The sequence below is a fragment of the Acanthaster planci genome, linkage group LG09 (genome assembly GCF_054643075.1).
Source record: "Acanthaster planci isolate LZ-2023a linkage group LG09, COTS_SCS, whole genome shotgun sequence".
Taxonomy (NCBI): Eukaryota; Metazoa; Echinodermata; class Asteroidea; order Valvatida; family Acanthasteridae; genus Acanthaster; species Acanthaster planci.
In genome coordinates this window covers 5,905,776-5,929,004 of record NC_141785.1, presented here as the reverse complement: position 1 = coordinate 5,929,004, position 23,229 = coordinate 5,905,776, and the positions used below count along the sequence as shown (strand labels likewise).

Here is a 23,229-nt window from a genome sequence, read left to right as displayed (position 1 = left end):
TAATTGGTTTTGGATTTTGTGTTTGGTCTCAAACACTTGCTCATATTGAGCCAGTGTTTTTTATAAAGCTTTGATAGAGAGAGAGAACTAATCAATCGTTTTCCATTCTGCTTCAGGGGAAATGAATATTACAGCTTTGAGCCCGTCCGAGCGCCACCTGTCACCACGCAGACAGAGACGGAGTCAGTCTTGGCCCCAAAGCGCCCTCGCCTGTCTATGGAGAGCCAGGAAGACGTCAAGCCAATTAGGCCGGTACCCTTGGCCAGCGATCCACGCTTGCACATTGCCCAGCCTGAGATCAAAAAGGTACAAGATATCTGCTTAATCCCCCCCCCAATCGAACTGTCAGACCCTATCGTCTCCCCATACTGTCTTTAACTGACCAACAAGCAGGTTGTATCAATTGCGTACCCAAGATATATTTATTTGTAGGTTACCAGGGAAATCGACCATTAGTTGAGAGTTGGGCACACATCAAGCATGTGTTCAACATCCGGGAAGTGTTCCTTTTGTTTCGACAAACTAATTAATTTCACATCCATCAAGCAATTCCGAGCAATTGGGAGTCTAAACTTTGACAAAAGACATTGCACAGACGGGCCAAGTAGGAAGTCTTTCCCCTGGCCAAAAACAGAACGTAATAGAAGAACATGGAGGGGCCACTTTTAGCTTTATGCTAAGGCCATCTGGTTCCCCACCCCATCCCCTTATGTGCTATCTACAGGACACAGGAAGTCATCCGAGTTAGCCTGACACTAGTTTGTCCATGGGGACTAGGCAAGAGGCTCTAAGACGGAAAACAAAGTGCTTTCAAGGGCTGAGCCTTGTCAGTTGCACCTTTCTGCCTAACGCCAGGTGTGCAGATATCCTTAGCCTGGCTCCTGAATGGAACAGGCCGGAACCAGACCAAGGGGTTGATGTAATGGATGTAATAAATTCTGCAGGGTGCACATTTATAGAATAGCCCGGTAGGCACATATGTACATGTACAGTGTACACTTATGGAATGATCCAGTGATAATATGCTTGTGCCTAGGTTGCATGTATGGACTGGGTGCTTCATCAACCAATAATCAGTGTTTCAAATCTGCCCAAATGTACATGTACTCATTAAGCACCTACTGTACCTGTGTACTTTGCACACGGTTGTTGCTTAATTAAATTATATTGATGGTTCCTACCCAACCTTTGTGGACCCTTTAAAATCTACCAGGAGGTTTGGGAGATTTTGAAGGATTGGGGAATAGAGCCCAGCCACTATTCTTATAATGGGATGAGATGTCCTAAAGAGCCAGAGTACAAAAAATGGATCCTCGCTTTCCCTTCAATTTAAAACTTATAGAAAAGATGCCAGTTTCTTCTCAGGTGAAAAGAGTACTTGCCTGTACATGTCTATGAACCAGTGTTTTCTCATCGATAGATGCCTGTCCATTCAACAACATGTCCTGGTATATTTTGCTCTAGCCATAGCCATAACCATAGCTGTAACCTTGATGAAGGTGTTGCCCATTATCCAAATACACATTCTCAAATCATACCCTGTTTTACATCCGAAGCCCTATTCCGCAAGTACGCTGTATGTGTACTTCATAGCGAGCTCAGCCTGTCAGTGTGAAGGCTCTGAAATTTGGTCCAGTATACAAAGTGGAGACTCCTGCAAAGCCAGCCCCACTGTATCAGTGAAAGTTTTGGCCCCTGAGTCAAGTCCTTTGTGTGAGCCTGATGAATCTCCCACCCTCAAGTGTGAAATAGCAAGTTGCTCACTACGGCTTCCTCCAATCCCCCAAGTGATAAATCCCTCATCAACATTAAGGCCTTGTCACTCATCCTGCATTTCCGTTTCGTGACAACAAGGCCACAGTCCAGTGCATGCCGACACGCAAGTTTCAAGGCACAGGCAAAGCAACCGCTGCGGCGGGTTTTCTCTGTTCCAAAAAATAAGAAACACTGCTATCTTGGAGCTTACAGCTTCAAGGAAAAATATCTGGTATGCTGCACCTGTCCGTAACAAGTTTTCCCTGCCAGTTTGACCATGTTCAATTCAACTTGTAACATGGTTATGACTCAGTTGTGTGTGATTCTACAATTACATGGGTAAGTCATCAGCAATTTTTTGTAGCTGCAGGAAAACAAAATAAAATTGGTGGATTTTACTGGGATTGATTTAACCACCTGGTGTGAAGCAAATGGTTAAGAAGAACAGTGTCGTTATTCTGTCTCCTCCCTCTGTCCAGAAAATGCTAAGAAATATAAAGAAGTTCTCAATTTTGAGTCCGTAAGTGGGTTGAAAATATGTTTCCACTTTTCTACCCGAAATTACAAAAATAGTGTTTGAAAATTAGAAGAAAAAAGTCTGACTTTTTTTTTTTTAATCCTGGAAACAAGTTTTTGTCTTACGCCAAGCCTAATTTAGTTGGCTCGCAATAGACAGTCATCAAGTCAAAATCTTATTGTTTCCCTTGGCTCAGCCTAATATTCGTGAGAGTTGGATCACCCAGGGGTTGAAAACCTGGCACGCAATGTTACGCTGCAGTACCCAATTTGCTCCCCACCCATGCCTCTGACTGCACCTGTCATTAATTTCACTGAGAGTGCTACCATCCAGTCACTTGCATGTGAGTGGAAGAAGCCCTATCCGGCCTACTTTCCAAAGACTCCCCAAGACTGTAGCCCCCATTTTGTGGGTCATTCTGTGACCTCTTGGTGTCGATGGCACTACCAATGCCATTAAATGACAGATTAGCAGTTTCAAAAGAGAAATCCAAATCCATGTACAGTGTCATTGCACCTATCTGCATGATCGGGAGTTCCTTTATAATGGGTTCACAGCTGTGTGAGTCTGCTAAGAATATAAGCATGGCTCCAGTCATGTTGACATGAACACTTGTGATCACAAATACACCATGCGAAAACAGAAAGTTCATACCTGTAATTTATTTTAATATATCTTGCACATGAATAAAGTAACCCACAAGAGTCCTCAGTGCTTGAATTCGGCAAGAAATGTTTCCTTTATAATCAATTTACCAAAGATGGGCGCTCATATTCTGTTGTTCGAAAAATAGCAAGGACATGTTGTTATATGTTTATAAATACATGTACCACCATTACAATAACAAGACAGTGTCATTGTTGTGGATGGCAGAACAATGACATGTTATAAACAACATACAGATGTGGTCTTAGGCCCCCCAAAAGTCTTTCGTCTCTGGTCAACGCATGTGATGATATCAATTTTTTTTTTCTGTGAGAGCTACAACTGTGCCCTCTATTGCTACCGATACACTGCCTCAATATATTTGCGGGCAGCTCGATCTTTTACTCAGGGCGATAGATCCCAAAGAGATGGATACTGAACAATGATAGCAAACCATGGATACAAAGTCAGCGTATCATAATAAAGTTGGTCTAGTCCCCTGACTCAATGTGTGTCTGCAATTGTCTGTACAACCCTCCCCCAAAAAGCCATATTGCTGCATCAATAATCCTTTTGCGAGTTAACTTTGACCCAAATCTGGTACACTGAGTTCTTTAAATTCACGTGTTGCTATACCTTGTGATTCGGGGCAAGCTTTTGCTTATTTACATTAGAGATGCCTTGCAACAATACACTGTTTTCAATAGATAAGAAGGGCACAAAAGAACCAGTCTATTCCAGAGATGGTGGTTGCAATGCGAAAGCTTGCCCTGAATAACAAGGTATAGCAACAGTGTCTTTAGTCTGGGGAATTCAAATCGTTATGTTTGTGTGCAGTCAGATAACTCAGATTTTATTCAAATTTAACTCGGAAATGGCTTATTCCGGAACATCAGTCTGACCAGACACAAACTATTTGGGGGAGGGCCTTAGGTTAGACAGAGTTGTATTTTAATAGTGTACAGCAGGTGCCAATTCTGACATACCATACATGTACATGTACTGTTTGGGCAAGAGTGAATTTTCAAAATGTTAAACTGCAGATTTGCCTAAGAGTTGTGCTCTTATTTTTTGACGGCCATTCCTACTGCTGTCCCAGTTGTTCCTTTGCTCTTTCCGTTGGAGGTTTATTTTGAACCCTTGTTTTGCTGCCCATGTCTAGACTTGCATCTTGATAAGGAAGGCTTACACCTTACAGGGGTGGTTAAGAATTCCTGGACTAACATGCTCAGAGCTTTCTGGACTCCAGCGCATACAATTTGAGCGCAGCAAAGATATGAACCCAGTTATAGGAGCTCCAGGAAACACCCTATCAATCAAATGTCCTTGATGTGATATACGGCAAATGCCCAAGTTAAGTTTCATTTGTGACTGATCTTAGATTGGCATTGGCAAAATATGTATGGCAATAGTTCATTGATGCACCTTACAGAATGTTGTATTAAATGTGTAATAAAGATGTGCGTATGAAGTCTACAACGTCTACATCATGGAAGTTATAAAGAACAGACCTTGAACTGTGACTTTCTGAACCCAGTGTTAGTCAGAAAGGCTAAAATGAACATGGGTAATTCCAGAAATAAGGGGTCCAAAAGTGTGACATTTTTGTGTCCCTGTTACATTTGACCTTTGTTATTTGACTTGGAAATATCACCGGCATTGATTTCAAACTATTACTATTTGTTTGAGAGGTCAGTTGCGTTAATTCATCTCTCTTTGGAAATCAGAAAATGTGTTCTGAACTTACAAAAAACATATGTGAGATGTGACTGGGACACACAAAAAATGGACCCCTAATTTGAGGAATTACCCACATACATGTATAAATATTTGAACACCAGAAGTGTACATGTAGTTTTTCCAATCCAATCTGAGAAACTGAACTGGTCCACAAAATTGCCCATTAACCCAAGCAAATATCAGTATCGCGCTTATTTCACATAACAGCTTGGAGACACGGCTGATGCATGTATTTACCGGTGCATGTGCGCTTTAATAAATTCTCACCTTTTCTCACAATCTTCTTCATGGAATGTTGATGGGCACTCTTTGAGAGCAATCCCTGTATTTACCAAACCCCACCGAGTCCGACCGAAGACATTGAAACGTCTCTCCTCACACTCCAAAATATGGTTTAGTTTAATGACCAGCTAGCCCCCCCCCCAACTCTTTCAGCATTTGGATTTAGCATAAAGAAACACGCAGCGTTCCCCAAAGAGCACAGCTGCTTGTCAATCCTCGACCACAGCCACAGGGCCCAGACAGTACGGTATTTCACCTGCATTTCATAAGACAGGCGACATTATGACGTAGATATGAGTAAAAAAAATCTTGGAAGAGGTAGCCTTAAACATGAGGGACACTCCGGCTACTTCAGGCCATCTTGGGTATAAAACCATTGTTTGGTTTGGACAATTATCCTTCAGGACTTACGTTATCAGTGTGAAAACCTGAGTCAGTAAATAAAAACCAAAAAAGTAATGTAATTTGCACAGCCTGAAGTAAAGTCACATCTTACAATCTAGTGGACCGCATAATCATTCATCATTCTCATAATCTCATGTTTGAATTTGCTTTCAGTTATGTTGCATTTGACGAATTCCATTTCCCTTTGTGAAATCCGATCCCATCATTTCTGAGGAATGGAGGTTGCCCATTCTGTGGTTCTCTGCTTACAAGCAGAAACCCCATCAATCACAGTAACCGGGATAGGGGTTGAATCTGATATGACCAGCTGTTGAAATACATGTTAACATGGCAGCAGGGGAAACCAGGGCAGCCCTTGTGGGATTAGCCATGCCCAGCCGACATAGTTACCGGTTGAATGCTACAAGATTTAATATTTCCTGATTGACTGATAATGTTTAGCGGGTCCTGTTTTTGCGGTGTGTTTTAAGAGAAAAGGTGGCCAGATTGCTTTGCCTGTTAGGCCCTATTTACATACACCGTCAAATGGGGTATAAAGGTACTCCTGGCCCGTCTCTGTATTCCGTTTTTTTTCTCTGGTCGAATCAATGATAACAAAAATAATAATAGTTCCTTGTCATCGTATGCAGTCGCGATGTGTATGCGGAAACGGTCAACTTTTCCAGCTTTTGAGTTTACAAACGTTGAATGACGGTAAACTCGGATTGGATTAATTTCACTTGCCACACTGGATGCCAACCTCTCAACCTGACTGGTACATGGGTCATTCTGTAAATTTTGGGTCTGAAATGTGACAATTTCTGTCCCTGTTACACCAGACCTTTGTCATTTGAAATTGACTTTAAACTACTCAAATGAAATGGGCTCTTAATGTACAAAATTGTATGCCTAATGTAACAGAGACAGGAAAAAATTGGGACGTCAAATTTATGACCTGGGTGTACATGTACGTTTCCCTGTCGTTGTTTTCAGGAGCAGCCTTACTTTCCCAAAGTTGAGAACGTCTCGCCCACCCCTATCGAGCAAGAGTCCCCCTCCAAGGTGTCCAAGGAAGGCTTGATCCAGTCCATGGAGCGTGTGGACCGAGAGATAGCCAAGGTGGACTCCCAGATCAGCAAGCTCAAGAAGAAGCAGGTAACAGGAACCTGTATGGCCACTCGAGTCTTTGGCTACAAACTGAGTTCCTTACACAGTGTCAGTAGACATCTTAATCAAATGGACGTTACATCACCCCAAACTCAAGTTGTTCGTACTTGTACATGTTCATGTCTTTATTTTTCCTCAAGCAGCAAGAGCTAGAAGAACGGGCTGCCAAGCCTCCGCAAACCGACAAGCCAGAGTCGCCCGGTAGCCTGATCCCTGAGCCTAAGCAGCAGAACCTCATACAGGTCATCTATGCTGAGAACAGGGTGAGTGGTAGGGACAGACCTCTCCAAATTAGAGCCCCAAGCAGAAATTGTGTTGAGGACCTTTTTTAGCTAAGCAGATATCAGCTGAGTACCAGTTGTGAGAGATACATCTGTGTGACATTTTGGTTGGTAAACTGTCCTTGCTAAGCAGACGTTTTCTTTGCGTAGCAATTTACTGTTGTTTTTCATAATTGTAATATCCAGTATTTGAATTTGACGAACGTTTTGGAAAGTGTTAGGTAAATGATCTAAGCCCAAAAGAAGAGAAGTATAAAAATCACAACACTGCCATTAGAATTCTCATGATCTGGTCAAGCTCTGTCACTCCTGTTAATTCCTCTAATGCCCTTTGTAATTTTTTCCTGTTTTGCTCAATTCTTAGAGCTTTTCTTTCTTTTTGAGCTCCCAGCGGCTGGTCCTCAGATCTTTTTCTAAAAACTGTTTTTCACCTTGTTATTCATCGCTTTTATTTTATCAGAGGAAAGCAGAAGCCGCCCATAAGATGCTTGCCAACCTGGGACCTGGTAATGACTTGGTAAGTGGAAAAGCAACCGTTCATCAAATAAATAATCTAGCTGAAATCCTGTTTTTGAAAAGTCCATCATCTGGATTCCAGTATTCACTGTCGAGAGCAGTCATCCCTGAAGACTGTGTGTGTTTGCAGCACAAAGAATCTGTTATTAGCCTACTCTTACCTGATAGGTTTTGCAGGAGCTTTCTGTGGAGATAAGATGAAACATGCAGGTTGAGCAAAACCTTAGGTACTGGACCACCTTGTTAGGAGCAGAAGGGCTGGTCTGTCAAGGTTTTGGTTTTGTTGCTGCCGTTGGAGCAAAGTGAGGTCAAAATCATGTCCGAAAACTAGTCCTTATAAACACCGCCAAATCTTGTCCAAAAACTAGACCTATAACATGGCCAAATTATGTGCAAAAAGCAGTCCTTTAGCATGGCCAAATCGTGTCCAAAAACTAACCCCCAAAGCTGGGCCAAATAATATCCAACGTGAAACCCCTAAACAGGCCAGCACATGTCCAAGGTGTGTTTCAAGCATATCCAACAGTATGCCCCGGGAAGCTTATCCAAAAGCCTCTGTCATTTATGCCCCCCATTCCAGGATTCCTGCTGGCAAATGTTAAACAGTAGCTTAAGTTTAATCAAAGGACACTTTATTGGAGCTACTTACTTTGTTTAATGCAGTTCTAAATAGAACTTTTCTTTCTCGCTGGTAGCTCATGATTAGAGCCAACTGTTTTTAATGTCGCAGTTTACATCTGAAACCTTGCATTCCTCAGCTTTTTTGTTGAACGCATGCTCTGAACCTTCAAATGTTGGCAAAGTTGACTTGAGGTGCATTGACCTTGTGACCCCCGTCCATTAAATTGTCAGAAATAGGCCACTTCATTGCCCTCCTCCCTTGCAGGCTTCTTCAAAAGTCATCCTTACAGGGTCATCTTGAGGATCCCAGATAGTGCGCACTTGTCCGATAAAAATAAAAGGCAGGAAAATCTAATGCTATCATAGTTCCCAGTGCCGTAACAAATTGAATAAGAATCTCTTTGATAGAGAAGAGGAAAAAATCACTCATCGCATTATGCCATGTAGACCTTCAAAACAATTCCAAATAGCCTCCGGCAACTGAAGTTCAGATAAAGGAGCCATGGTGTCATATGACCTACTTGTATAACGGATATTTCATGGTAGAGATGGGGATATGAGACTGCAGAATATCGTCGCTGTGGCGATGTGTACTTTTAATAAAGGTTAATCTATGCAAGCTGACACTGTCCTAGAATGATGTGGATCGTGAGATGATTGAATTCTGTGAAGATGAATGTAGTGGAGATGAATTCTGGCGTGTTATCGTTCAGGAGGCGGCAGTGATAGTGAAATAGGGTGCTTTGTAGTATTCAGAAGAATTGTTGAGAGCCAGTGGATTTGTGTAGCAGCTCGCTCAGTGCTTCTGTCTTAGACAGGTGGCCTTCTGAGTAAATACACCGTGATATTTCACGAGGGTTTGTTTGCTGAGCTGACCCTGTAAATGTTTTTTTTTTTAGGACATACATATACATGTAGCATCAGTGATTGGTGTGTAATGTGGATGCCCGAGTACCCCTGCTTTTTTGTTAGTAGTTCTGATCAAATATTTCTTCGAAAGATAAAATTTTTCTCCTGTTTAAACCTAGACATGGAGAAGATATCAATTTTGCAAACCAGTACTTGATTTCCACTTTCTGAAGAGAGTTAGACTGAATTGAAGCACACTTTCTTGTGGCTGTGACTGTAGCTTCAGACATTACATCTCACACTGACAATCCATAGCCGTACTCATACATGCCCATTTCACAGCCATTGTTTAAAAATAGAAAATCCAACCGCACTTTAACATCTAAATTCACAATCATCGGAATCTAATTTAAACATGGAGCTATGGAGACCACAGTACATGAGATCCCTGACGGACAAGAAATGAATGGCCCTGGAAGGGGGTAGGGGGGTAGGAAAAGCGGTAAGGATCCTTTGAGGTGGGGGGAAATCATCCCCATCCTTATTGGGTTAAATGAGATTAGTAGAATTAGGAGAAGGGGGCGTGCGTGTGTCTGAGAGTACGTCTTCTGACGTGTTATTGATTGCTGGAGATGTACTCTCTAAGCCCTGGCTCGGGAATTTGGCACGAGGGTATTTACGGGATTACTGATGAGGAGAAACAATACCAAAACAGTTTGTCTAGCCTGCGACTTCTACGGGCATTGAACTGCCAAAAGAATCACAGCCTGTGTTTGGTTTTTGCTTATTCAGTAGGATTTTGAAGTACGCTGAACATTGCGTTCTCGATTGTCAGGGATTTCCTCTCTGACTCTAAAATTGACTACCGGCTTCTCTCTTCAAGCTCCTTGAGGTCCACAAGCCACAGTGCCTTGTGCACTCCATGGAACCTACGGTTTAAATGTCAAGAACTGTTCTTAGTCAAACCGTTAAAAGTGTCCACATGAAATTTTAAACTGGACATGCAGTGAGCAGCATTCGATATTATTCACAGATTATTTAAGTCAGCTTGTAACTGTCACTCCAATAAAAGCGTTACTTTTTACTCCCCTCCCCTTTAGGATCTCGGTTTTCACGCTCTCCTATTCATCCATTTTGTAATCTAATAAGGAAACGCCATGATGTTATCTGGGGTAGTGATTCAAGGCTGATCAGGGTATCCCTAGTAATAGTCCAGGTTAGTTGTCCCCGGGGACCCACGTTGGCACGCACAGGATGAATGATGGATGGGCCAGTCTTAGGCAGCAGTCCCCCTGGGTAGGGGGTGGAAAGTTTTAAAGATGGGATCGTGTGAGGAATGTGTAATCAACTTCAAAGTTAGTTCGTCAGAAAATACTCAACTTTACCTTGGTAGTGTGTTGTCAAATTATAATAGTTTTCTCTTTTCCATACATGCCGTGTGTGTTTTGCCTGTATTGTCAGGTGGATTTTATAAGTGGTGTCAGAAACAATCAATTAGGTCAATAGGTCCTGACCCTCGCTGACTTAGCTAGCCAGCTGGTATGGGCAGTGGACCAAAGCCAGTCAGTGACCTTGAGGTCATTGAACCTATGGCTTTTCACTTGGGGATTTCCTCATGTTCTACGGATGGGGTACAGCAGTAACAGAAATGCTACGACTTGACCTTTGACCTTTACAACCCTTGGTATGGAAGTTTGTTCGGTTGTCAAGATTCAGGCATGAGAGCGTCTTCATGGTGGATTGTGCTTAAAGGAAAAGGGGACACATGTCAAAAAGAGTTAATGAAACTTGAAATATCACTCTTGCCTTTGACAAAAACTAAATGGTATCAGGCTCCAATTTCATGAAACTACAAAGGGAAAAATCCTTTCTTAGCAAGCTCGCACAACAAGCACAAATCAGCTAAAAGCCCAGTGCAAACCTAATGCACTTCCTTACATTCTGGCCTATGAACTGCTCATTCCAGGCAAGAATTTTTTATGCTTAGCAAGCTCTGTACTTAGCAGTTCCCTAACATTCACCCCAAGGACAGCTAAGTAAATTTCCTAGCTATGCCAAATAAACAAAACAGCACAATTTTTGCAAAAGTGATGACAAAATTTGTTTATCAAGACAGTGTTAACGTTGTAAAGTTTGGCACAGAATTAAGGAAAGTCTCTCTACAGAACAATCGGCCAAAAAGTAACAAAACAAACAAGAACCCCTCCCGCACCACAAGAGATTTTGTATAGGAATGTGTTTGAAGCAGGACAACTGGCATTGAAGGTTTATCAGATTACAGATTTGATCCTGACATCCTGAAGAAGGATGTACGCTTAGTTTGGCCAAGGTAAACTCCAATTTGACTTTGTCACTGGGTGAGGGGTGTAGCCTGGGCGTAACACTGAACTGTTTCCTCGGGGAGATGCGCTCATTTAGGGTTGAAAGGTAAACTCGCCGTTCGGTTAGTGTAAATTTAGTGGGTTGACCTTTACGTCTGTCACTGGTTGCGAGGAAATGTAAGGGAATGCTGTCCATGATACCGACTCTTGTCTATTTTAGGTTTTACCTATCTCAGGAAACTGAAAAGAAAGAAAACAGATGAATGCGTCCTTCTTTATCCCAGTGTGTTGACATATCACTCTTTATTCCTTGGAGTTAAAATCTTGTTTAGAAGGCGAAGAAGCCATGTTAAGCTGCGTACTTCGTATTCCAGTCTGGTTTATTTCCCTTTTCCCAAATTATGTTTAATCTGTCTTGTGAGAGCAGCTGTTACGTTAACAAATGTTTAGGTTTAGGTTTATTTCCATACATCATAATTAGACCATAAAGAAACAATGTTATTACAGAATGTTGAAAAAGGAACAACTTGTTTACAGTTGTAGTTTCATATCGGTAAACACCTCGGGTTTATATGTTCACCAGATATCTAAGAAATTAGATATTTGGGCTCAATCTTAAATTGATTGTTTTCAGTGTACGCTTGGACTTGTAAGCATCTATTTCTCTAATGACAGTTGTATTGACGTTCATTCCCTGACTGTTTTACTTTTCTCTTTGTTTCAACTTTTAGCCAATGTACAACCAGCCTTCAGACAGTGAGCAGTATCAAGAGAATCTTAAAACGTGAGTACACAAGGTTTACAGCGTGGAGCCAATCAGAGCTCTCGTTTGACTGTCAGTTTCCATTTCTGCCAGTCATTAAATTTGAAGGAGGCCAAAGTCGTAGCTTCTGAAGCCTGCAGGCCATCAGAGAGCGCACAGCAAGGGGTTTCAGGAACCAGATCCTGATCTTGTTTACTGTCACCGTTAAATATTTTGGAAAATGGCCTGGGAAACTGCCAACAACCACATTAATACGAGACGGTGAATCAGCTTTGATACATGTTGAATAGCTCATAGGAGCATGCTTGGATGACAAAGTTGGTAATGTCTTACATAAAATGGTCCTTGCAGACTTAGTGTATGAAAGTCCCACTTGTGCCCCATCCCTCTGGAAGTTATATGTACATGTTACAAGATTGTTGAGTGCAGAAATCAGGACTTACAAGCTGTTTGGCTCAACGTCAGTGTGTCAAGACAAAATTGAAGTTGACGCCATACGCTTGACTGCAACCAGTGCAGACAGCGTTCGGAGGAGGTCAATGACCTCGAGGTTATTTCTCCAGCCACAGAAAGGCCTCTGTGTTGAGAGAGGCCAGATGACACTGATGTGTGCAGGGGACCATGTGCATAACCTTCATTGAGCTGGCACTTGCATCTGAAGTCCTGTGGACTTTGTTCTTTTATTGTTTCGTAAACACAAAAAGTTAGTCAGATTTGTGAGATGAAAGGATTTAGGGGCTGATGTACAAAGTTTTCAATGCTTTTGTGCTCAAAAACTTTGCACGAGTACATACCAATGTTGAATTTTTTTTAATTTTATGATTTTTATAATTTATTAGTACATTATTTAATTCAGAGATTTTCTCTTGCCTGCAAGGGGCGGGTAACAACTGTTGGTCAACAGATATAAGTAAATAAATAGCAGCTAGACTTTGGTTTTGATAATATCCGGGATTACGCTTTAAGTAATGCAGTGCGTAGCTGGAGTAGGCCCCATCTGGCCGTGTCTTCACTTAAGTTTGCTGTTGAAGATACAGGGAATGGCATATGTACCCGTATTGTGCTGTTGCACCTGCCCCAGATATTCTCGTGGATGGGATGCTTTGGTATACCCTTCCCCTATTATTTGTGTCCCATGTACATGTACTCCCTGGCTGGGAGGGGTAGAGTGACACGCTCGATCTTATGGCACAGCCTCAAGCCAAATGTCAACAGCCGGTTCAGCAGAACAGCAGGCTACCTCCAAGGTCGCATATCCCCACAGGAATCCTATATAATCTTGGACATGTGTCTGTCATCAGTATCCATCAATCAAGACATGACCACGATGATGGGTATAACTGTTGTCTCAGTGTTCGTTGATGGATATCTATCATGTCTTTCCCCCGCCATGTTCTAGCTAGTCATCCGACTTCCCTAAGTATGAGTCTGAATGATGTCATCCTGTGGATTATGAAGCATGAATTAAAGGATGAATCTGTCACTGCCTAAGATTAAGTCTGTTTGTGCAATTTCATTTAGGTTTCCGTTCATCGTTCTTGTTGGGGGCCTAGAGATTCATGGTTTGTTTTCTCCTTGAGGAAAGTTATTGCCTCCAGGTAGGAATTGGAGGCCTCTTTCCTGACATGTCCATTTGAAGCAAGATATGGGACGGAGAGAATTCCCCCCCCTCCCTGCCTTTGTGTTGGTCATGGTTTGATCGAAATCTCAGGAATTCTTTACAGACTTCTGGGGGGGATGTGTTAGGTAACAATAGTCTGCAGTGTGTATAGGGACTGGACAGGTAAGGGGGGTACCCCTCTGTCCCACGTCTTGCCTGGTACAGAGATGTCAAGGATGGGATTCCAATCAGAGCATTCCAGGCAGACAGTGACAGTGCCGAGGGCCAAGTTAATTGAACTGCTAGAGTTCGGAAATGTGCTGAGCACCAGATCAAAATGTTCAGCAAAAAGTTGGTTACCAGCCAAATATTGTAGAGGGTGTATTGCCAGTGACTGGTTCTCGGCAGTCTTCTTTTTTACAGCTCATACATTGAGCAAGATTTCCCCCCTTGACTTTTTGTAAACCAGTTACAAGTTCTCTGTACATAAGAGAAAATGTGGACATTTACCTCCAATCTTTTCTTTTGTCTAACTTGAATCTAGCCAAATCTAACAAACCCATTGTATGGCTTGGCAAAGATCTCTACAGTTCCAAGATGGTGTCACACTCTGCAGTTAACATGCACTTTATTGATCTCTTGATCTTGTTCATTCCTTTCCCAGCAATTTGGAGATGCGGAGGAAGCTCATTCTGTTTTTCAAACGAAGGAACAGCGCAAGGAAGATGAGGGTGTGTATCATTTGTGTACCTCTGCACATCAAGAGGATTGCTAAGTAGCTACAAACTTGTTGATGCCTACCCTTTGGTCAATACCTGGCAACCCACTGTTACATGAACAACTTGTATGGTTAGCTAAGGGCAAAAATTACTTAAATTGGCACAGAACTGTCACCCAAGCACTGTAAATCAGAACTGTTCTTCCTCAAATAGCTCCCAAAAGCTCAACCAATCGGTGAGAATGACTTTCGTTTGACTGAGGTATATAGAGGAGACAGGTTACAACTGACACACCCTAATGTAGCTAGAAAGGATGTCTTGGTGTTTTAGGACACCCTATGATTTAATGCAAATGTGAGTAAAAAGGACTTAAAACCTTCCCTGCTTTACTGTTGAAGGCCACATGCATAATTTTAAAATTCTGAGACAGTTCACTGAGACACCCCCTATTCAATATTTTTATATGTACAACACCAGCAGGTCGTGGGTTGACAAATAAAATTTTAACTTTGCCTAAGTTCCTCCTAATCAGCAAGTGGACTGCTACTTGGCTGGTGTTTCATGAAATGTCCTTGCCCCTCCATTCAAAAAGTCCCAGGAGAGACGGCACGCAAGACTTTGAATCACTAACAAAGTTGTCATCCTTTGCTGGCCCACTGGGAGTGCATTAGAGGGTAGGAAAAGTACGCTGACCCCTTGCCTCGCCACCTGTTGCTCCATCCACACAGCTTTGAACAGCTACTCCAATATCGTGAGACTCGGGCAAGGATACACTAATGATTAAGGATTTCTTCTTAAGCCACTTATTTGCCACATGTGTACTGTGCTCATTTCAAGGCCAATTTTAATGCGGTTTTTTCCATGTGATCACTTTTTACAGTGTCGTAAAACAGGAGGCCTTGGTAATTGGCGGGTTAATCTTGGCTCCGCTTTACATGCAAAATAAGCAACTTTAGCACGCATATGAAGCAGACAAGAACATTTCCGGATTTCATGTTTTTGTTGATTCGGTTATGTGATGAACTTACCGTTACCTTGTTAAAATGTGTGCTTTTCAATGAGAGTAACTCAAAAAAGAGAGGCCTCATAGCTTTCACAGTTAAAAGGAGAAAGTTGTAACAAATGTGTTCCTTAGTAAAAGTCTGACAATATGAACCCTTTATTAGAGGGCCTTGGTCGTATTGAATTCTCTGCCAGTGTCTCACGGTCATGATATTTGCAAACTGTTCTTTCTCTCTGATCACAGGAGAGATATCTGTGCCAGCGATATGATTACCTCTTTGACAAGTGGGAGAAAAGGATGGAACAACTTGAAAACAATCCTAAGAGAAAGTAAGCGCTTATGAATTTGACATTCTTTTTCCAGAGGGGCTTAATACTGCTCCCTCACCATCAAGAAAACCTGTAGCATATTGCATTACTTGATCACATGTATGTACTGAAATCGCAAAACAGTACTGTATATGAGGAAACTTTCAAGGCTGTTCGTCCCCATTGGTGTCTGCACTTATAGGTGGGCTGTGTCCAAAATCTTGTGTCTAGGGCTAGGTCCGGGTTGTTGCTGATCGCTAATGTGTTATCACTTGCTGACATCAGAGGCAGCCATCGCCCCGGAAGCTCATCAGACATAGCCATAAGGAGTCTTCTTTCATTGATACTTTTAACAGATTGGCTGTGACTCTTGTGAACCCTCTTTCGGTCATAACAGTCAAAGACAATCACAGATCTCATGCAATTTCCCCTTCCACATTGTAGTTGCCAACAGTCAGATCATAATTCAGGTTAGTATTGTGACCACCCAAATTCAATCAAAGGACAAAATCAGGTGACTGGTAGGCACAGCTGGCTTACCCATCAGCTGTTTCAGGTCATGTCAACAGTCCTTGCCAGTCATTTCTGCTTTATGAAGGCAGAGGTCTCTGAACTGTTCAAAGGTGCGTGATTGAGAGGACAGTGTTGTGGAGAAGGGATGTGTACAAAGAATCTGTTTTTATTATTTTTTTCGCAGAGCAAAAGATGCCAAGGTGCGGGAGTACTTTGAGAAGCAATTTCCCGAGATCCGCAAGCAGCGCGAACAGCAAGAGAGATTCTCCAGGTAGGAGCTTGCCAAGATTGCAATCAAATGTTCAGTGCAATCAAGTTGGCAAGGAGCCTTGAGCAAGCAAGATTCCAGAACGTTAATCACACCTCGTGTGGACTTGTCTGGGTTGGCGCCAAGACCAAGGTGGCATTACACTCATGCGCGCATTCAAGAACTTAAGGCATGCATGCACTATGGCAAATCAGAGCCTCTTTATTGGTTGAGGAGGCCGTTAATGTGCCTACCACCTGCCCATGATTGTTACCGCTATAAGGGATGTCCATTTCTGGTCGGCAAGTTCGTCAGTACGACCCCCAAAGTCTGAAGCATTCTGGCTTGCGCAGTTGTCATTCACTGAGCTTGAAACCTGATGTGTTAAGGAAACATTTCCTGAGATATTATTAAAGTTATTGCGAGTTGATAGCAAGAGATGATAAGTTCCAATTGGTGTGGATTATGCTGTGGTTGAATTTCTGTCAAGCAGTTCATCATGAAGCTTGTGCTAGTCATTGTGCAACTGTTAACAATTTTCAAGATGTATTTTGCGTTGGTGAGATGTTAATTTATATAACCGGTTTTGCCGTTACCCAACGTATATTAATAAGCACTGTATACTTAGTGCTTGTCCGAGAGCTTGCGAAAAAATTCACAAGCTTACTCGTAAGTAAGCTTGTAAGTAAGTTTGTGAATTTTTCACAAGCTCTCTGACAAGCACTGAGTATACAGTGCTTATTAATATACGCTGGGTGAGGGCAAAACCGGTTATATAAACTGTCAACAGTGTTCCTTGATCCTAGCAGTGAATTAGCTTTGCAATGAAATTGTTCAAGACTGTCAGTTGTAAAATAAGAGATGGTTCTGGATACATTTTGTCTTGGTTTATTGATAATATTATTTGCGGTTTTCTGAAGTCGGATCAACATAATCTGCTCTTGTACTTTGCTGATATTACCAAAGTGGGAAATCTGTCACGTGCAAACAACTAGGGAATTGTTACCATACACCTTCCGCTGCGATAATACTTTGGGTTTATTTTTTGTTGTTGGTTTTTTTTTTTTGGTTCCCAGAGCGGGAACACGGAGCAGCTGGGGCAACATTGCCCGCAGCGATGCCGAGCTGGCCGAGATTGTAGACGGCTTGAATGAACAAGAAGCCAACGACAGACACATCCGCAGTCTGGCCGTGGTACCGCCCCTCCTTTTCGATGCAGAGCAGCGAAAAGTCAAATTCATCAACAAGAATGGTATAGAAACACAGCCTCCCTCCCTGAAACATCACTTCAAAGCTAACTTGCTTTACTTCCTTCAAATGTTTTCTCTAAAATTTAAGGAAACTTTATGAAGCTACATCAAAAATTATGCTTTCAATTTTATAATTTTTCATAGATTGATATTTTGAGTCAAAAACAGTGACTTTTGCACATGGCAGGTCAGAGAGCCACGTGGCCGAAACACGATAATCTGCAGATTATGCATTGCATGACTTTGAATACAGGAAATCTCTAGATTTCACATGTATGCCTTGTATTGGACACAAAGCATAGCATAGCCGCCAGCCCTGTTAGGAAGCTCTCTGCTATTACATCCGTAGTGGGATTTCAAGCTATTCATGGTGACAGACAACTAAGGTGGAAAGCTTGCGGCAGCACCATGCAAGGATACGATCTCTTTGGGAGTCTGTATGATTCTGAAAAAACTGTGAGGAAGAGTTCCTCACGGTCCTTTTCAGAACCATACAGACTCACAGAAAGAGATCGTATCCTTGCACGGTGCTACCGCAAGCTTTCCACCTTAGTACATCCGGAGTGGCTCTATGAATAGCTGTCAGGCGGATGTTGGTTACTTATGGAAGTTTTAACGGACCAGCCTGTGACTTAATCTCCCCAAGGCCTTGTTGAAGATCCCCTGAAGGAGCATAAAGATCGGTTGCGGATCAACATCTGGGACGACGAGGAGAAGGAAATCTTCCGGGAGAAGTTCATTCTTCATCCCAAGAACTTCCAACTGGTGGCTTCCTTTCTTGAGAGGAAGGTAGGGAAGAAATGGACAGTTTACCGGTACCTTGATTGATCAATTCATCAATTCATCGCTTGCTTTATTATGTTGTCATTTTCTGGAGCGAGCAATCAACAGATTTATTCTGTTGAACGCGGTTGTGATTTCACAGAATATGCAGCCGTGTATGTTGGAAATCTTTAGGTAATGTTTGACGCCTTCTGAGTTTGCTCTGAAGTATAACATTTGTGGTTATGCTGCATGAAGAGAATGCACATGTCTAACTAGCAGGTACATTGGATGTCCACCTTTAAAGTAGGGTCATTTTTAGTTTCATTCAAGTGCTATCAATCACTAATCTGACCCTCTAAACAAATACCCTGCACAGATTATGCAAAGCCTGACACACTCTTCCCAAATCCCTTTCAATTCTGAATTTTATCAGAAATTTTCCAAGCTTCCTCCTCGCTTGTCAGATTTTTCTGTGAATGAAAAATACATCCAGACCTTGAAATTAAGATGTCTAATTTAGTCATCACTTACTGGTATTCTGCAGTCCTGTAAGAAATTACGCAAACCCATCATCTCTTCCAGTCATCTGACTTTAAAACTCTTGATTTAATCAGAAGATCCCCTAGTGTGCAAATGGTGGATATATTTCCCGGAGCCAACATAATCTCCCTTCTGTCCTCCCAGCAAATAAATCATAATTCCAGCTGACTTGTAAGTTGAGGATGAGATGTGCCCGTCCTTGGCAACTTGCCAGGAGACATTGATTACCCTCAAGGCCATATTAGGACGTGGTTGGGCAGAGCAGCTAAATCCCCAATTTCCTTTTGATTTTGGAGCAGATTTGAAGTTTTGCCAGCTTTGCCACAGAAGTCACATTGCAATCCAGTGTAATCAAACTGAAGTTAATTGCAGGAGAGCAATTTCCTACCTATTTCAAGGTCCAATGAAAATACTACCAGTTTATACTCTTCTTCAAACATGTTTATTGGCTTGTTAAGTTCACTGGATGTCAGCAGATTTGTTATTTTGGTATCGTGCTCAGTCTTTGTCATTCAGCCCCCCCCCCCAAGTTGGCTTTACCAACTGCCCCATTCATCTGTTCTCGGTCCACTCTTGAATGTGTCTCTGGATCCATTCAGCAATGGCCTATATTACGGGGGTGTTTTTGGAAAAGTGAAAGCTTGAATTTGAAACACTTTTACCCTACTCCTTTGGGTGTTTGTAAAATCATATTGAAATTGGAGGATTGGGGACTTTAAAATTCAAACTTCTGTTATGAATACTGAGTTCTTTCATGTTAGTTTCTGAAATTTCTGAAACACTGTGGAATGCTTCCCCTGTGACTATTTTTCAAATGTACCAAAATTGTAGATAATTATAGATAAGGTTTAAATGACACCTTGCCGACTAGGCTGCATCCTGTCATCAGCAATCCATGTCACAACGTTACTGTTATTCAATACAGCCTGAAAGTGAAAGGTCTACCATAAAACGGACTACTGTAAAAACTTCAAACCGTAAATGTTCATCTGCGTACGAGACTGCCTTATTGCACTGTTCTTCATGTATTTTAAGATTTTCGGAAGTGATGGGTCAATTTTTGGCAGGATATTTCTCTTTTAGGTCAGGTGATTTTTCAGTTTCTATATATTGATATACGAGCAAATATTTTCGAGAGCCCCTTTTCCGAGTAGTACTTTTTAAGAAGTAACAACTAAACAAAAAAAATATTACAAATTCTAAATCTTTGCACGTTATTTTTCCCAACCAAGGGTTCTGGAAGCGCGCCATCAGGGGTCAACTTGCAGGCTCTATAAATTAGATTTAAAAATTTAAAAATTCACAGTATCTCGTTCGTACAGTTTCAAGATTTCATGGTTTCACCAAGGCACTCTGCTAAATTGTTCCTGGTCTTTCAAATCCAGAGCATCGCGGATTGCGTCCTGTACTACTACCAGACAAAGAAGAATGAGAGTTACAAACAGATGTTACGCAAGAGTCACGTCAACAAACGGAAGAAGGGCTTCCCTCCGAAGGCGTCGGTTTCCCGGCAACAACAGGCAGAGATTGAGGTGAAGGAGGAGAAGGATAAAGACCCTGAGGGAATCCTCAGACCAGTAAGTCTTCAGTCGCTGTTCTTAGCCCCCTCGGTGCGCAAGGGCGCCCTCGTAGGTTTACAAAGAGACAGGCCAGGCTGACAGTCGATACACTATCGGCAGTGTTTTCCCGGCACAAGAAACGAGGGATGTGTAGCGTAGTGATCAGGGTCTGTAGCTCCTGGGTGTAGGGTTACAGGGTTTGAATCTAGCAACAGGGCATGTGTTGTGTCCTTGGGCAAATCATGTTTCCCCTAGGAGCATAAACGGGTTCCGGCGAGGGCAGAGAGGAATACCATAGATGCCTATGAACTCTGGCAAAGGTCAAATTGTTAAAGCAAAAACCAGGGCCTCTCTCGTCTTTGGTTACCGGTACCCCTTAGCCTGCAAATCAGACTGCGTAAACTCTGCAAAATGTTTGGTTTTGATTGGGAGGTGATAACAAATGGCATTGGTCGTGCAGGTCAGATGAATTGATGTTGGTTGCAAAGGTTAAATCGGGGGTTTCCAATGGAAATCAGAGAGCTTATTTCAGCACCTTTAAGGGAATATCTTTGTCTAGTGTCAATTTTCTTATTCAACCAGTGAGTTAAGTTGCAGTTACTGGCACATCCTGCTGGCTGGCGTTTCTGTTACCTGACCTCCCTGACCTTATTGCCCTCGGCACATCAGATTGTCGCATTTTCTGGTTAGGGACATGTCTTGTCACAGAGGATGCCGTTGGTAGGTTTCGGGGGAAAAAAATGAGATTAGGAACATGTGGCATCCATTGGCAAGAGTTATTAGACACTTCCAATTGTACCCTGGCCACATTGTGACCAGTCATCATGATGTCTGTAGGTTTGCTCACATAAAGAGTCCTGTTAGAAAGTAAAGTATTTGATGAATGCTCAGGAATATTGACAACTCATAAACACAGGGCACTGCACGTAATTTTTATATGTGGTTACAAGTCCTGCCATGTTATTGGCATGTTACCACAGAAGTTGACTTGTCCAAGTAAACATCTACATTTGAAGACACATTTTCAGTTGTTTGATGAGGGATAATCCTTACTTGGAAGGATGTGCAAGTTTAGTTTCAAATGGAACCAGCGAGCTATTCTTGCAAGGATCCCATCCTCATTGTGTGTTTATTCATTGAAGTTAAAGACTCTTAAATCCTAGTTAATACTGTCGTGCAGCTGTGACTCCAATCACCGACTAAACAACATGTGCAAAGGTGGCAGGCCTTGTCATGTTTTGCCAGCCAGCATGCTTAAAAGTTCCCCAACACGGGAGGCTATAAACGTCTACATGGCCGTAACTGGTACCCTCGGAGCCGGTTACATTATTAATCAGGGATATCCCCTTTGTACCCTGCATTAATAGATCCCCCGTTGTGGGTTTAGGCTGGCGCCTTGCCAGCACAGGCTATGAATAACCCGATAATCAGTCGCTGTTGGCTGCTTTCAATTTACATCATTCATGCCCTGCCCTAGGGAGTATGACTGGCTAGACTCCGGCTGAGATCCGTTCTTGATTACTTCTATATATTTTTTGGTTCATCAAAAGCCTAGAGGAGCTGCATTAGATGTCTTTAAGCTTGCCATAGACTGTCCCCAAAATGTTCCCCTTAAAATCAGCAAGCACACCAGCTGTAAACTTCAAACAAATCACCTGCCTTACAGCTGTCGAAATAAACACAACTTTCCCAGGCCATTATGTTATTAATGTAAGTTCAACATGCTGAGCTCCACTTACGCGCCTTACACAACTCCCATGTGAAGCCACGTGAGAAAAAATCATAACAGTTGCTGTTTGCATTCAGTGCTCGTGGGCCTTGAACCTTGTTTTTATGGGGCATCGCAAGTTCGTCTCTCCTCAGGGAGAACTAGACCTCCAATTCGCCTCTTTCACCCCCCTGTGTCTCTGGCTGCGTTGCAAGACGTGTCCAGGCGGCAAAAAACCATCGGCCCCCCCAGAGGGCACAGCATTACAAAGCAAGACCAAAATCAAGTGAGAAAGATGCCGTTGTCCTGAATACAGTGAATATGAAGGAAGTCTGCTTTATACTGTTCTGTTATGACAGCATTAAGCACCATGAAGACCTAGCTATGCATCATATACGTGCATACCTATGGACAATACAAGAGGCCACACTCTTCCTGGTTTCCTCGAGTCTGCTCTCCCGGTTTGTCTGTTGTGCAGGGCTGTTAGGCAAGCTTACAAAAAGCAACGCCTGACAGTGTGCTCATGGGATTTTTAAATGAGGTGATCCTTTTCAACACAGAAGTCTGTCTTGAAAGAAGCTTCAGATATTTGAGACACCAATTTAGCATGGAAAGGGCCTAAGTCATCAGCCAGTAATTCTCTCTTCATTTCATGTCTTCATTTGTCAGTCTTCCTTAGTAGGAGTCTTTGTCTGGTCAACAATTGTATAACAGATAACAGACAAGAGACAGACGAGATCTTAAACATACTGGTGAACAATTGGTTGACAGTGCCCAGTTGTACAGTCAAGTCCAGGAAGAGAGGAGTTGTGAGAAGCAATTGTCGGTGAAACTTCCACATCTAAGGCATTTGCGAGTTAAATTTAAATAAAATCTGGTACACTGAGTTATCTGATTGCCCATAAACGATTTGAATTCCCCAGGCTAGAAGACACTGTTGTTTTACCTCGTGATTCGGGGCAAGCTTTTGCATAGCGACCACCATTTTCTGGAATGGACTGGTTCCTTTGTACCCTTCTTATTCATTGAGAACAGTGTATTGTTGCAAGGCGTCTCTTATGTAACTAAGCAAAAGCTTTCCCCCAAATCCCAAGGTATAGCAACAGTGGTTTTAGTGTGGAGAATTGAAGTTCATGTGAATTTAAAGAACTCAGTGTACCAGATTTGGGTCAAAGT

The 23,229-nt window shown here is 42.3% G+C and overlaps 1 protein-coding gene across 1 annotated transcript in view; it reads left to right on the top strand.

Annotated features, from left to right (window-relative positions):
- LOC147798051 (nuclear receptor corepressor 1-like) overlaps window positions 1-23,229 on the top strand; it is a 25,830-nt gene that overhangs the window by 2,049 nt on the left and 552 nt on the right. Inside the window, exons 2-13 of the mRNA XM_087141143.1 lie at window positions 117-306; window positions 6,317-6,478; window positions 6,634-6,753; window positions 7,232-7,288; window positions 11,810-11,862; window positions 14,106-14,172; window positions 15,407-15,492; window positions 16,169-16,255; window positions 17,308-17,483; window positions 18,128-18,270; window positions 20,172-20,414; window positions 22,209-22,339. Coding sequence (XP_086997269.1) covers window positions 117-306; window positions 6,317-6,478; window positions 6,634-6,753; window positions 7,232-7,288; window positions 11,810-11,862; window positions 14,106-14,172; window positions 15,407-15,492; window positions 16,169-16,255; window positions 17,308-17,483; window positions 18,128-18,270; window positions 20,172-20,414; window positions 22,209-22,339 — 1,515 coding nt within the window. The remainder of the gene's footprint in view (window positions 1-116; window positions 307-6,316; window positions 6,479-6,633; window positions 6,754-7,231; window positions 7,289-11,809; window positions 11,863-14,105; window positions 14,173-15,406; window positions 15,493-16,168; window positions 16,256-17,307; window positions 17,484-18,127; window positions 18,271-20,171; window positions 20,415-22,208; window positions 22,340-23,229) is intronic.